The 16,805-nt window shown below is 25.8% G+C and overlaps 3 protein-coding genes across 3 annotated transcripts; 1 reads left to right on the forward strand and 2 right to left on the reverse strand.

Annotated features, from left to right (window-relative positions):
• The first annotated feature begins 4,467 nt into the window (after positions 1-4,467).
• LOC129614480 (uncharacterized) lies at positions 4,468-4,959 on the forward strand. The gene is made up of 3 exons (XM_055529084.1): positions 4,468-4,496; positions 4,548-4,649; positions 4,782-4,959. Exons 2-3 carry the CDS (start codon positions 4,555-4,557, stop codon positions 4,957-4,959), a joined length of 273 nt encoding a protein of 90 aa, XP_055385059.1. The 5' UTR covers positions 4,468-4,496; positions 4,548-4,554.
• A 472-nt stretch (positions 4,960-5,431) lies between these two features.
• LOC129614531 (protein AAR2 homolog) lies at positions 5,432-6,755 on the reverse strand. Its single transcript, XM_055529181.1, has 2 exons — positions 6,534-6,755; positions 5,432-6,474 (listed from the first exon to the last, which is right to left on the reverse strand). Exons 1-2 carry the CDS (start codon positions 6,646-6,648, stop codon positions 5,462-5,464), a joined length of 1,128 nt encoding a protein of 375 aa, XP_055385156.1. The 5' UTR covers positions 6,649-6,755; the 3' UTR covers positions 5,432-5,461.
• A 1,387-nt stretch (positions 6,756-8,142) lies between these two features.
• LOC129614500 (palmitoyltransferase ZDHHC6) lies at positions 8,143-16,564 on the reverse strand. The gene is made up of 7 exons (XM_055529134.1): positions 16,276-16,564; positions 13,732-13,916; positions 9,637-9,718; positions 9,501-9,548; positions 9,184-9,434; positions 8,911-9,123; positions 8,143-8,855 (listed from the first exon to the last, which is right to left on the reverse strand). The coding sequence occupies exons 1-7, from the start codon at positions 16,355-16,357 to the stop codon at positions 8,490-8,492; spliced, it is 1,227 nt and encodes a 408-aa protein (XP_055385109.1). The 5' UTR covers positions 16,358-16,564; the 3' UTR covers positions 8,143-8,489.
• Positions 16,565-16,805: the final 241 nt, after the last annotated feature.

Raw genomic sequence — 16,805 nt, forward strand, 5'->3', positions numbered from 1 at the left:
TTGTATTAAAATTTTTAATGATTTTGTGTATGAGTATAAATATACTAATATATACACATATAAATATGTATTTAAGTATAGGATTTTTTTATTTATTTACATTTAATGCCACTACATATATTCAATTTGCTAAATTTTTACTTTTTTTTTTCTATTGTTTTAAAAGACAGTAATTTATTTTATAAATATATGTACAAGATGTAGCGTGACTTTTGATAGACATTTTTGTAGATATTCATACTCCATTATTATTATAAATTTTTAGTTATGAAAACAATGGTTTTCTTCAAATACAAATATATCAACAAACTAATAAATGTATGTACGTAAATAGGTATGTGTATAGAGATATTTTCTTTATTGTTATCTTTGTAATATCATGAACTATTCGAAAAATCTTCTTTCACTGAGATAATAAATTGTTAATAACAAAATGACAGTAAATAGTTAAATGTTTATAAACCTGTGACAGGTTGAAAAACTATTATATTGTCAAAAAAGGAAGAATAAATATTAAAAATAAATAACGAAAACAAAATGTTAAAATTTAACGTAAACATTATATGAATAACAATATATACACACGCACTTACATGTAAATTTGTATTATGAAAACTTTGTTAACTACACTTACTTATGTAAATTGGATTCCGAAAAATTACTAACATTATTAATATGATTCACTTGCAAATCTGAAACGATTTCAACAGGGAATAATTTTCTATTCTGATTTCGAACCGCATTTCGAATGTATGCAATAGTCAAGACTGACTAATCAACATGTATTTTTTTTATTTTTCTTCAATACTTATTAAGTCTACATATTAAAGCTAAAGACCTCGAAACGTCTATTTGTGGTACGGAGCGAAATTGCAGCTTTCTTAATGTGTAAATATGCATAAACTTTGGTTTATTTCGAATATAAATAAAGTGCCTTCCCTTTTTTTTATATAGCTGACAATTAGCCAATCATTCTCCTAACTTTTAATTTAATTTACCGTTACTACATTTATATTTTTTTTTTATATTTTGAGTAAAAATTGATATTTTGTAAACAAAAGTGTTAAATTTTCGAACTAAATTTTTAAAATAATAAAAACTTATAAACACAAAACAAATAAAATCTATATGTATTCTCTTTCATAATGGAAGCAAATGAATTGTATTTCAATAAATTTTGAGATCTTTAGTCAACGAAGAGTGTGACTAAGCACTCTAGGCCGAAACACGACACTAAGCTCTGTAGGCCGAAAATGAGACCCATTGGCAACTAATTTCGAGATAGGATGACTAGTTTCAAGTTAGTGTAAAAACTCAAACTATTTCTGATATAGATTTTAATATTCAGAAGCATTTTACATAATAATGAGGTACATAATAAAGTTTGAATTTCATCTTATACTTATTGCGACCTTGCATATTTAATAAAATTTTCTTTTACAAAGAAATAAATATTTTTTTTTTATATTTTTTCAGAAAAGTACTTAATGGTTAACAAAAATTTTTTTATTTAATCTTAAACATAGAGATTTTAAGGTATGGAAGGTATATACATAGTTCTAAAAAAAATATTAATTTTTATTAATTATGTTTATTTTTAAAACAAATGCTGTTATTTTCTTCAAAAATTTTTTACAATCTATTTTTGTAGGTGAATAAGTTCAATATGTAAAAAATAATAAAAAATAAAATCACCTTATGGCGTTTTTTAACTTTACAAATCGAAAAGTGACAACACAAAAACTTATAACGTTTGCTATCAAAATTTAAATAAATGAATAATTTAAGAAAAGGTTAAAGATTTTAAATGCTTCCTTCCACCATTATAAAAATTAAGTTTTCAATCAAAAATGTTGTTATTGTACTTATGAGGAAAGAATTATTATATTTTGATGAATATACTATTTATTGTTTGTACAAATACATGTACGTACATAATAATAAATTTTTTTTATAATTACCTCAAAAAAAATTCAAAGCATGATGCCAAGTGTCAATCAGCTTTTTAAAAGGAAAAATAAATGATTGATGTGAATTCAATTTTACTAACAATAGCTAAATAAAGTTTATTTTCATTTTGTTTTAGTTAAAAAAAACCACCAACGTTGTGGTCATATTATGAATATATCATATACCTATATTTTAAAATTCGAATTAAAACTATATAGAAACACACTTGCATTACTGTACTATACAAACATCTAAAGAGAAAGAGAAAGGTCAAAAGCCAAAATTGCTATTGATGCACACGAGAAGAAATTCTGAAAAATTAAACTATGACTTTTGAAAGTCCTCGTCTTACGATCATATGAAGTTGAAAATCTACATGATGTACCCTCTAAAAACCAAACTCAACTAAAAACCAGGTATAGTCATAACTAGATTGAGTCACTAGATTACAGCCACTGGAAATCTATATCTCAATCTAGGTAGAAAAAAGTAACTAATTCTAGCAAAATTTCTCTACTAGTACTTCTGGTCGTATCCTAGTTATTACTTAACTAGATAATCTAGATATTATTACTAGAATATTTTACTAGAATAACCACTGTCATAGAGTTTTTTATAGTCACAAGAACTTGAAGAAACTAGCCCAACACACTAGAAAAAAACCAGGCTTAGGTAATAAAAATTTTATCGATCTACCGCACCATTTAGCTAGAATTTACAGCTCTTGCTAGGACTAGGATTTGAATGCAAAGTGGTAGATATAGTTAGCTAGAGCAAGTGCATTTTATTTATAATATATTTTCTGTTCGTTGAAATTTTTTTTCTTGTTACGCTTTATTTGGAAAGATTTTACTAATATTATTATTATGTATATTGAACCTGTGCTGTAGTTTTTGCTGCCGTAATATAACAATAATTTGTTAAATTGCGGCAAAAATAACAATAAATTTGTTTCACTTTATAAACTGCGTTATTTTGTCTTAATATTGATTAAAAATTTCAAATTGAAGTTTTCACAAAAATAAAGAGATAGAATTAGTTTTCATATTTTTTGCCGAAAAACATCTTATATTATAATAGCTATTATTATATGTTCTGCAAACTTGCTACTATCTTTCTATATTATCAATAAATATCATAATTTTATTATATTAAAAGACGGGTGGATATAATGCTTCCCTAATATTATTACTTTGTTATTATACTAAATTATCGTCATAAATTTAAATAGAGTTAGGTCAAACAATTGTTTTGTAAGGTAGCACTTCTCCCTTCAACTAGTGAAAATACTGCTTTTAAACACAATCCAAGAACCAATACCTCCTACATTATTAAAATTACCTTCACTCATACACGAAACTATATTTCAAGGATTGCAGAAATTTAGGATGAATGATTTATGCCGTCTTTGAAATTAAGCAAAAAAATTTAAAGAGGTGTTAATATAATGCTCGATTTTAAGGGTTAATTGAGTGAGTATTAGAAAAATAATTAAAAAGCTTGCGACGAACGGTCGGACGAACGGTCGGACGAACGGACGGACAGAGAACGGACATTTTATATATTATCGTATGCATATATATAAAATATAAAGATAAACATACATTTAATTTAAAAGGGAACACATAAAGTTTGAAAATTTTTCGAAATAAATTTGAAAAAATTATCCTAGATATTAGAGAATTTCTGTTAAAAGTACAAAATGTAATTTTTTTGCACTATTTATCTAAAAAAAATTTTATGCAATGGAAATTTCTATGATTTTAAAACATTTACATATATACACAAATATACATATATGTATATGGTATATTAAAACTTTTTATATAAGCTACTTTTACATTATACATATAAGAAAACCTGGAATAGGACTATAAGCTTAATAATTAATTTTTGCAAAAATGTTATTGATAGGCAACTAATTTCTCCTATCTGTTGAATATTTTGCGGATCATCCGCCTTAATATTAAATTGAGTTGAGACAACGATTTTATACGGTTTAGCTGATCAAAATGAAAGTTGCGCCGAACAGATTGCGTACATATTTATTTATAATAATATTGAGAACAATACAAAAATATACAAACGTACATTTACAATAGCATATCAGTGACCTCTACTAAACACAAAAATAACTTCTGCATTTACACTCAAAATGAGTACTCATATTATGCGAATGCGATCGTCCCAACAAATAAAACGTATTATGCATCATAACCGTCATTGTGACTGGATACGTACTGTATATTTATTTGTTCTCTTAATCAGAATTAAGTATTTTTAGCTTAAAAAAATTATCATAGTATTGTCATAAAAATTATCATAGTCATATCATAGTATTGTCGCCGTTACTCGTGGAAACTTTAAACTCAATAATATATAAATTATTGGCCATAACAAATACCTACATATATTTAGTCGATACTTAAATTCCGTGTATTTTTTATTAAAACAAAGAATTCAAAATAACTGCAAATGCAATGCAAAATTTTTTTGCAATAAAAGTTAAAGCTTTTTATAAATTCGCTACATACATTAAATTTACGGTATAAAAAGTATTTTGACATAATTTTTAAGATTAAGAATTTACTTTTAAGATTAAGTATGAAACATGAACAAGTGGTCCCAGATTACTGGGTAATGTTAAAGAGTTCAGCTACGTGTCTATTGCTTGTGTTTTCTGGATATGTTTTGATAAGGTTAATAATATGTTTTTTACTTAAAAATTTAAATTGAATGTAATTAAATAAATCAGTTATAATTATAAAAACTTTTTATTATAAGTGCGCTTTTAAAACTGCAAAAAATTATTATTTTAAACTATTTTTCAGAATGGTTCAAGCTATATTCTGGCTTCCTGGATATTTAGAACAAAATCAAAAAAAACTTGAAGAATTTGTAACGAAATATTCAGAAGAAGCTAATATACATGTGAATGATGCTGACAAATCAGATGGTAAAGTTGGAAGTAAAGACGAAATATCTGACGAAGCGAAAAAAGAAAAATAGAAAAATTTAATCAAGTTTTTCTTCTTCTTTAATACGAACATACATCAAAAAATGTAAATACAATGAAAGAGGAAAAAGCTGAGAGGGACCAGAAACCATTTTATCTATGAGATTGTCTTCTATTTATATTCTTATTTTATGTTAAAACTATATATGATTTTGAAACTTTTCCTTAGAGTACACAATGTAAAGTGTTTTCAGTTTTCAATGTTTGATGTCTAAGCAAAATTTATAATAATAGAAGTGTCTTTAAATAATTTTTGTAAAAAAGCATGTATGAGCATGTATCATTAAGTAATATGTATGTACTTGTTGATAAGAAGTTTACTTTATGAAAAGTCATATTTTCAATAATAAATGTAAAAATTTTTGGCATTGTGTTTGTGCATTAGAAATCCATAAATTTTTTCGTTTCTCAAATTCTGAATTAATTAGGTATATATGGGATTTGTAAATTATAAAAATTCATATATTTGTACACTATGTTTTTAAAATTTATTTTCTAAATTTCAACGATTACTGGTAAATCTTCTGGATCTTCATCTAACAAATTATGAAAATTCCATTTCATAGTTTTAGCTAAATGATTGCTTAATTTTTCAGCGCTACGAATTATTCCACCCTTTGTCGCATTAATGAGCAAATTTCTAATATCCTTGTAAACAGTATTTTTCTCTGTTGGCTCCATTAATTCTTCAGGTAGAAGAGGTAATTGATAATGCAAAATTTCCAAATATTTCATATATAAGAGCCTATACTTTATTATCGCAGTTTCTGAATTGCATAACATATTTAGAAGTTTTCTCCAATGTTCCAAAGCTTCAACGGAGTACCCAGCTAAGAAACTTACAAAAGATAGTTGAATCTCTTCAATAACTCTCTCATAATCCGGAAAAAGATCAACAAGTTTTTTTACAGCGTCAATACAATCCATATAATGTTTAGATTTATCAGAAGCTTTACAACCATCAGGAATTCTAAGAGGAATTTTCGCAAAATTTGGTATTGTTCCAGGTATGGGCTTCAGATCTGGTAATAAATCCTTTTCTTCAAATGAACTATTTGATTTCATTTTTGATGCTGCTTTTGTAATAGTTTTTCCTCTAGGTCTGTCGGAATCTGGGCAAGAAAGCAGTTCTATATTTGTTTTTATATTCCCTCCACAACTAGGAGCATATTTTAAAATACCACTTTCTGTAATACAATCTGTCAAATTCTTCCAATTTGTAATGTATCGATAGTCATACGGACCCAGAAACTTATCTAATTCTTTTAAATTTTCTCTTATGCTTCGTTTTTCTAGTTCAGGGTTTTCAATTTGCCTTTGACGTAATTCCTCGTTTTGATTATCCCATTCTCGTATAACTATTTCATTAGATTTAAAGTAATAAAGGAAACCAACGCGAAGTGCTGCATCACCATACAATCCTTGCGAAGCGCAATATACATAATGTGGTCCAGGCGGTATCATTTTAATACCCCTAAATCTTTCTCCAACTGTATATGTGCACAGGTCTAAAAGTAACAAAACTTATCTATGTATGGTAAAAGGAAAAAATTTATATTAAATTTACCTATGCCGAATTCAGTACCAACTGGAACTCCTGCAATAATTAAGATTGCTCCTTCGCTAAATAAATATTTTGCCTGATTTTGGCTCAAATTCATAGGTGAATTATCGGTATTCATTTTGGTTTCGATTATATTTTCAAAACATAAAATTATAAAATGTAAACATTATCAATTCAAGTCTAAGGAAAATAAACGAAATCAAATAAACAAAGAAAAGAATGAAAGCGAAAATCTAAAACAGAAATGTCAAAATTTCCTAATGAAGTTTTCCTACAAAATTTCCCTATTTCTGTTTCCTACAACACTAGCGCTTGAGTGTTTTATCGGAATATTTCGACATCATGCGTAAAATATAAATAAATACACATAACGTTACAATCAAAAATTTAAAATTTGATAAAAACGGTTGGTTTGTATCCACTTCTACAACTTGCATAATGCACTTAGTACGCTGAATTAATAACGATTTTGAAAAAGTGTACACAACCATCAAAAACACCCACACTATTAAAAAAGCATATACCTTTTCAACTATAACACACATTAATTAAGCATTAAAACTGAAATATTTATTCAAATTCATTTCATCACAATACATAATATGATTGACAATAAATTTACATTTTAAATTTAGAATTTAAGTCTTAATGGCTTAACACATTTATTTACTCTTCCTTCTCTTGAATGAATCTAAACCTTGTTAAATTTTAATTTTTTATAATCGCGTGAATATTTTTATCCTGTCTGCAACCACAATTGTGGTCGCGTCTATCAAATTAAATTCTCTTTCGTGTAGAGTTCTACGGCTTTCATAGGTTTGTGTACACTTTTTCAAATTCGTTATTGTAGACGTGGAGTTGTAGAAGTGGATACAAACCATTTTGATAACAAAATATGCTTTCCCATTTCTAACTTATACCTTAAATAACTAAGACAACAGAAAGACACATATGCAAAAACGCAAATTTGACATAAGCATAACAACATTTTTTTTTGAAAGTTCTAAGATTGTAATATTATGTTTATAAGTTTCAAAAATAAAACCACAAAATTAAATATTTTATAATTTTCAGTTCAATGAAAAATAAATTTAAAATTTTTAATAGCAATAACAAAATTTAAAAAAACGTCATTCTAATAAACCCTGTAAAGCCGACATTATTTTTTTGAAGTAGAATAGTTTTTGCAGCAATAAAATCTAAACTGAATTGTTACGCGCATATCTTAAAAATCTTAACATAACAACAGTTGTAGTTATAAAACTAACTGCAAAAATGGTACAATAGGACACATTTAGTACTAAGTTAGAACTGCATTATCAAAAAGCATATGTATAAAAATCATTTTTCTAAATATTAATGCAAAAATTTGAAAATCAAACAACGCGGGTCACGAAATCATTGCCCAAATCTAAGTTTTTGTCTTACTGTTGTGGATTTTAAGAAATCCTCATTTGTACCACCATCACGTCAAAACAACAACTGCTCACATTTATAGCCTTTTCGTCTATAGTAATTTTTATCAAGAAAAAAAAACAAGTCAAACAAATCAAAAACAACCATTAAATTACAAACAACCTATAAAATTATAAAAGATATTTAGTTTATTCAGTATCAAGTTATCTACAATTTCTATTTTTAGTATCACCTTAAATATTTTTGAACAATTAGTAAAAAATTGGAATAAATTGCTATTAACAAAATGATTTTAATCAGTTCTTGTTGCTAAGTTTTCTTTTCTTGTTCCACAATTTCGAATAGACATAGGAAATATAAAGGCTTAAGTAATCGTTTATACATTAATAAATTCCAAAATCTTAATATTAACATTGTACTTCAAAACCATGAACAAATAAGAAACATTTTATAAAATTAAAAAATTTAAGTAAAATTTAAAAGAAAGTTAATGAAAATAAAATAATAATGGAAGTATTCCTTAATTTTTGTTTGCTAATGCAATTATAAATCCTTTTCTTTTTCATTGTCTGATGCATATTCGTCATTTTCAATAATCTCAACAGCACATCTTCTTGGGAGCCAACCACGAATTTCAGATTTTTTCCAATGCTTTTTCTTGTTCTCATCAGTTCCATTTGAAATATCTGCCATACATTTTTCTCCAAACAACCAATGTTTACGCCAACGTGTTACTAAAACTGTATCGCCAGGTTCTAACTTGAGTCTTTTTTCATCACTCCAAGGCGGTGAACAGCAAACACGAAAACCTTGGGAAAATAATGGTAACCAACTACCTGTAGCTCTTCGCATAATTCTATATTTCCTTGTGATAGAACGTTTTACAGCTTTTTGTGCCAGTTGCTCACGCTTTGAAAAAATATAAGAATATTTTTTTTTTCAACTAAATTATTGATTTATTTACCGTTAAAGTATATTGATCGCAACCATCTCTGACTTTCCACGTAATGCCATCTCCAATTGGAGCGCAAGACCAGCTTATAACTTCTTGAATGTTATTCCATTTTCCTAAATCATAAGGATAAATAAAATCTTCGTCTTTGTTAGCTCTAAGATAAACCGCCTTTTGCAAAATCCAATCTTCGATTCCGGTACGATTATAAAGAATAGCACGAATCTGTAAAATTTTATAAAAATTGAAATAATATGAAACAGTAAATAATAATAATTTTCATACTTGGAAATATAAAAGCATTCCTACAGCGATAATTACACCAACTGCTAATCCTAAACTAAATATACATAATATTAAACTAGTAACACTAAATTGAACAGTAGCTGAGGGTGGATAACCATGATATAAATAATAATTTCTATGAAGTCCTTGATAAAATGATAATATAAGAATTGTAGCCGCTTGAATTGAACCCAATACAGCGAATGCTAAAAATGCTGTAAAATACGCATGATTAGACCATCCAACGCATCCTGTAAAACATTAAAAGTAGCTCTTATTAAGATAAAAAATAATATACGATAAAAAACATTATTTACCATTGATCCAAGGACAATGATGATCCATTTTTAAAACACATCGATCACCTATATTAAATAGAGAAAACAATTTTATAACTGCTATTAGTAAAAAATTAATATAATTTAAAAAACTAAAACTACTAGAAGTATTTACATTTACGGCAATGATGTGATCTTGGTGCTTTATAACCTTCACATTCTGTACAATACTGCAAATGTTCAACATCTTCTGGTTTCTGTAAATAAAGCACAAACATACATATATGTATAAATTTTATAGACAAACTTGTATAATATATGTATAAGAAAAAAAAATTATATAGAATTTTCTCAATCTAAATTACCAACGTTGATACAGACCTTAACCCGTATTCTGTTTGTCGTATTGCTTGAGGTGATGGGATATTATTGAAAGAATTTTGTTTTTCAATATAGATTTTCATTTTATGCAGGAAATTTCCATATTTTTGAATAACAAGCCAATTAATGCGACTATTCTTTAGGGCCGAGATAGTTATCTTAGAATTATGTACATATTTTAGCATTACAAACGAAATGAAGAATAAAATATCCAACAAATATAATTCTTCATAAAAATCTGATGAACATTTATTATATATATGTATGTACGTTTTATATTATTGAAACATATAATAAGAACCTTCACAATGTATTTATTTACATATTTTAAGTTGGCATTGTAGCAATAACAATTAATTACATATTACTATTAAAAAAAAAAAAACAATGTACTTCAAAAAGGAGTTGCTCGTACTATGAATATTTTAATATCTCTTGTACTAAGAGAGCTCATACAATACATGAGTATAACATATTTTATGCTTGTTTTAAACGTGAGGAAAACATTTTTTTTCCTGAACCAAAATGTCAAATCAAACAAAAAGGAAAATTAGCAACACGCGTATAATTTTTACTCTTTTGTTTTCATTCAAGAATGATTTACATGTTAATTATTTCGATATTAAAAATAATAATTTTTATATGGTCTTTAAATCGTATGCCTCCTGTTTAAATTAAAAAAAACCGGAAAACGATATAAATTAAAAGGATGTTAAGAAAAATCAAAATTTTTGAATAGCCGAGGCATTTTTGAACATTATTGTAATTACAAATACTTTGATTATTATTTTCTTTAATAAAGGAAGGTCATTCACTAAACATAGAACGGAAAAATTAATATTTATATATGTATAAATTCGAACAATATTTTTTAAGGATATCATTTTTATAAAATATTTTTACAAAATCAACCAATGAGGGTCAGTAATGTGTTACACAAGTTAAATAACGTGATTGTAATCTTTCTTCTAATGTCTTTTCTATTGAAATAATATTTAGAATGTATATATATATATATATATATATATATATATATATATGTCTATGTGTTTACAAATCCATTTATTTATGCTCATAATATCCAATTGCATTTAATAATTGAATAATTCCTCTATTTCGAAGTACGTACATTTTCATAACTTTCCCAAAGAAATTGAAAAAATATTATTATTAATTTCGCTTTGTCCGTCCTTTCGTTCTATATGCAAAATTTCTGTGGTTCTATTTGCAGCATTCAAAATAAAAACCTGAAATTTTATATGTAATTAAATTTTAAGCTGAAAACTTTTTCTCTTGCAGAAGAATTTTTGTTTTTTAAATTCTGCAAGAGCGGAAAACTAGCATTTTTTTCTTTTACCGTAAATTTATCCGTTACAGTAAACCCGTTTTTTTCTATTTTTTCAAATCAATTTTTTCGTTTAAAAAATAAAGAAAAATAAAGATTTTTTTATTAGAAAAACATTTTTTCTGTCTTCCTCCCACCACCACCCAAATTTGTTTGACACATCACTTGACCACTTGGATGTGTTATTATTCAAAAATTTTGTTATTTTCTAAATAAAATCGAATTTGAAACTTGAAATTCTATAATGAAACGAAAATATTTTTCAAAAATACCCTATCACTTCAAGTTAGGCGACTAACAGAGTATAGCTGATTTACTTTTTTTAAATTTTTCTCCGAAAAATATGCAACAATATTGCATGAAAAAAATTTCGTCTATTAATAAGAATAATTTAAGTATGTAGATTATTTTTCAAGAGTATATTGAACTGTTTAAGGGAAAAACGCTATTTTACAAACCATTTATTTGATACGAGCTTATTTTCCTTGTGTATTGTTGCCACGTCATATTACATACATAGTTAAGTCAATGATCATAAAAATACAATTAAACTATGGAAAGGAATTATTATCAAGTTATAAATTATGTGTTGAGGTACTCATGTATATTAAATCTTTCAATAAAGTTGATTGCATGAAAATTCATAATGGTAATTTTATTTGCTTTGGGTATTATTAAAAGCGACTTTGTTAAGCAAATGTAACCCTAACAAAAATCATGCAATCACAGTAATTTGGTACTTAATTATTTTATTGATTGATTAAACAAATTTTAACTTTATTTTCTATACATCAGAAAAGAAAAAAATTTAAAATTTATTTATTATTGTTTAATAAAAATAAAATTATATTTTATAAATTACAATTACTAGATAACTTTCAATCCCAAGTCATAGTTTATGTTATATTATAATATAAGCTATAACACTTTTTACTTACTAACACTTGTACTCTTCTGAATATGTAGGTACCTAATTTCAAATTTAGCAATGTAAAAACTATTTCATTAACCTAAAAAAAAGATGATTAATTTTTTCAATCTAAAACAATTCGTAAATTGAAGTTTTTTTTTGTTGAAAAAAAATAATATCTTCAATTAAATAGATATTAATATATAATAAAAGAATTTTGTATTCCATGACTTCCAAAACATGAATTATTAAATAGAACATATAAGAAAGCCGTTTTATTATTTAACAAAAAATACTTTTAAAAAAAATTTACAAGAGAATGCAGGTTTTATAATAAAACGAGAAAAAAATAGAGTTGACCTTGTCAACTCTGTGATACCCGTACGAATTCGTTATCCTATGTGCGAATAACTAATGTGCCATAACTAACTTTGGGGCAGACTATGACTTTAATTTGCCGTATTACTATATTAATTTATGCAAAATTTCAGTACTATGTGTTTTTCAAAATACTGGTTGTGCCAAACTACTATTGAAGTTGTATGGCAGCTACCAGAAAGAGCCAAGAAATTTTAGCGAATTTCATCAAGCACATCGGCCCTACTAATATATTCACTTGTGTGAAATCTCAATATCACAGCTTTTATAGTTTCTGAGATAAAGCCAAATAACTTTTGAAGTTGTATGGCAGGTACCAGAAGGAGCCAAGTAATTTCAACGATTTTTATGAGACACATTGGCCCTACTAATATATTCGTTTGTGCAAAATTTCAATACCATAGCTTTAATAGTTTCTGAAATATAGTCAAATAACTTTTGAAGTTGTATGGCAGGTACCAGAAGGAGCCAAGTAATTTCAATGATTTTTATGAGACACATTGGCCCTACTAATATATTCGTTTGTATGAAATTTCAATACCATAGCTTTTATAGTTTCTGAGATATAGCCCAATAAATTTTGAAGTTGTATGGCAGCCACCCGAACCGGTACCCCGATCACGTCCAATTTAAATAGGGTTCTGGCACTTACTGCAATAAATCATTTGTGAAAATTTGGTGAACTTAGCTCAATTAGTTTTTGAGTTATCGTTCGGACGGACGGACGGACGGACGGACGGACGGACGGACGGACGGACAGAACAAGCAAAATCAACTCAGAATTTGACGCTGATCAAAAACATACACTTGAGTCTATATCTAACACCGTTATTTCTTAGCGTTACAAACGGTAAGGCAAATTTAGTATACCCTTCGAACATACGTTCGTACGGGTATAATAATAAACCTTTTTTATTCTATATTTGAAATCGTTTATTTTGCATAAAGAAGTCAGTGGAAAAGCTATATAACATTAAAAATTTGAAGATGAAAGGTTAGTTTAGAAAATTAAATATAAAACAAAATTGTTGAAATACGTTCTTCTATTTAGATTTTTTGATAAAAAAATCAGCGATAATTTGATGTCGTGGTATTGCTACATTTATCTTTAACAGTCTTTCAAAATTTTGACACAATCAGTATTTTATTTTTGTAACTTTAAAAATTTTTTTTATAATTTTTTAAATTATTTACATTTAATATTATTATTAAATTAATAATTAAATAATAATTAAAATTTTATGCTATTAAATTACCTGAGGTTTCCATCTTTTTGGTAAAAATCCAGGTCCAGTTATTGTAGCCATTATATAATTAAAAGTTGCTAAAGATGAGAGCAATAGAAATAAACTTTGGTTTATTTTACCCCCTAATGAAAAATTTGTTGGCCACCACATTGAATTCATATACAATGTAACAATGGTCACACATTTTATGATTCCTAAAAAACACAAATAGAATAGGTCAAAAATATTATATAAAAATTTTTAAGATACAAAGATAAGTAATTTAAAAAAAAAAACGTTGCAATGCTAATATTATTCAAAAATTATCTAAAGTTAAATAAAAAATAATTTCATTTTAAAACAAAAAAAAAACTAAATCTATAAATTGTCTACTTAAATTTCTTCAAATTTCTTCAAATTTCAAGTTTTCTTATAATTTCTCTTCTTTAATTTTTGGCTCAAAATATCATAAAACATTCAGTTTTATATACTCACAATGCATTAAAAACTAAAAGTAACTAACAAATTTGCTAACTGACTTTCATTAATTAAAAAACTAGAGGTAAGTTTAAGTTATTCTTTATTTTTATAGTCTACTTAATTATTATAATATTTTATTTTCACTTAATTTTGACCAAAAATTAAAAAAAAAATAAAACAAATCAGTTACTATGAATCTACTATTTATTTTAGTCGTAATTCATAACTCTTACTTTACCACAATGATATAATTAAAAATAACTTTTATAAAAGCTAAAAAAAAGGATTTCCCGCTCAATAAAATAATCTTAGCACGCAATCATTTTTAAATGTCCACCTTCCAATTTACCCCCTATCTTATTAGTTATTTATTCAATTACTTTCTTAATTTCTATTGTGAATATTCGTATGTTGATTTTTATAGTAAATTTTAAATACATTATATAATGAAGGTGAAGGCAAAATTATTTTAATTTATATTTTTATAATAGGTAAAATAAAGTAAAAGAAAAAGAAAATATATACATATATCAAATCGTAGAATGTACAAGAAAAAGAAAGCAGTCTAAAGTACCACAATTTTACTGGTACTGTAATGAATTACTGAATCTCAAAAAATAAAACAAGATAACTACCCAGGTTCCAGTAGAGAACTATTCTTACTGGACATAACAGTTTTAAAATTTTTAGACTTGTAATCTAGAAATTATACTGCTAAGATTCAACAACCACAAATTTTCACTTTCAACTCATTGTTTTAATTTTTTATATTTTATATATTTAAAAAATTCTAAAACATATTGAGATTCATAATAAACTTGCCTTTAATTATGTTACAACTTGAAAAACTAAACTGTAATTATTGAAAAAGGGTGCGTAGATGCCTGTCTCATATTCTATAGATATGTGTATACCAATTTGCCATTTCTACATATTATGCATATAGAATAATTCTTTAAATTTTACATTATTTTCAACCAATAACCTTCACCTTAATTTTAATTATTTAAGCAAAAACAGAGACTCGGTCTCAGATGCAATAAATTATATTTAGTAAAAACATTTTCATTTGAATAATTAAAAAATGTCACGCAATAAAAACATATTAAAACGCCAAATTTTATATACACTCTAAGGGGGAGGAAATTAGAGCGCCAAAAATTTACTATACATCCCTTTTATATATTTCGTTATTTTTCCAACGCACTTTAAAATTGAATGTTTTAAGAGAAATCGGGAGTTACATTGTAGTGGGTTGGTATATTTTGATAAAATTAAACAAAAACGCGTAATATATTTAAGTATAATTAAATAAAATCAAAAGTATTGTAAGTACCCTGTAATACCTTCAATAGCATAAAATTTAATATTCATTCCTAATCTACTAAATTTATTATGTACTTTTTTTCACCAATAAACCTACGAGTATATCTACCGATCTAGTTAAATATTTTTTAAAAATGCTGAAAAGACTGATACATTATAATTATTTTTTAAGGTTGTAGAATTTTTTGATGTTATTTACCGGTAATAAACACACCCAATTTAGTAGTTACTAATATGTTTAATGAATACCTACGTCATGTTTTTATTTATTAATGAAATCCTTGCAATAGTCATTCATAATGTTATAGAAAATCTTAAATTATTTCATTCATAAGTTAATAAAACCTTATGATTTTCAAAAGGGAATAGGTAAATAGGTGGCGGTAGGTGATTTACACATTAACTTAATAATTGCATAAATGTACCTATAAGAAAATTAGCAAAATTCCTTAAATTAACAAAAAGAAATACTTTATTTCAATTGTTAACAATTTGTTTAGTAAGATTTAATTCAGTAGTTTCCCATTGTATTATGAAAATTACACATATTCATATAAAAAATAAACTTTTTCTATAAACATGTAATTTGACTTGAATATTATTTAGAAAATACTAACGCCATAAAAAATTACACAAGGAATTGAAGGCAATTCTTTTTTATTTTTAAATTGAACCATCAATGGACTTCGATTAGCTTATCAAACGCAAATTTATTAGATATATCTTAAATATTAGTTAGAAATGTAAAAGATAATAAAATAATAGTACCTAAAGCAGTAAGTGGTCCCCAATGTAAAAATTTTCCTATTACACCAAATCTACTCATTTTGTGGTACTTTTCATTTTTCATATTCCCGATATTCTCAATATTCTTACAAAATATTTCCACGATATAATTAAAAATGTTTAGAATTTTATTAATTACACATTGTTTAACCTTATTGTTTACTATTTACTTTACTAAACATCAATTTAGCTCTTATTTGTAATATTTTGACATCCGCTTAACTATTATTATAAGTACTTCACACGATTTACTTAAATCAAGAATTAAAAAAATTATTTTTATTTGATTACCACCTTTACTATTAAATTGCCCTTTTTGAATCTGTCAAGAAAAAGGGAAATTTTAATAATAACCATTCACAGTAAATATTTTCTAAATAGAAAATGTCGATAATTCACAACGTAGAATTAGTCACATTCTATAAATTATAATATTACAGATAAAAATCTGGAAAATTTCAAAAAATTATACCAGATTTCCTACTTCTTGATATTATTTTGTCGGAATCCAA

Source organism: Condylostylus longicornis, unplaced genomic scaffold, assembly GCF_029603195.1.
Source record: "Condylostylus longicornis isolate FDR11 unplaced genomic scaffold, ASM2960319v2 ptg000110l, whole genome shotgun sequence".
Lineage (NCBI taxonomy): Eukaryota > Metazoa > Arthropoda > Insecta > Diptera > Dolichopodidae > Condylostylus > Condylostylus longicornis.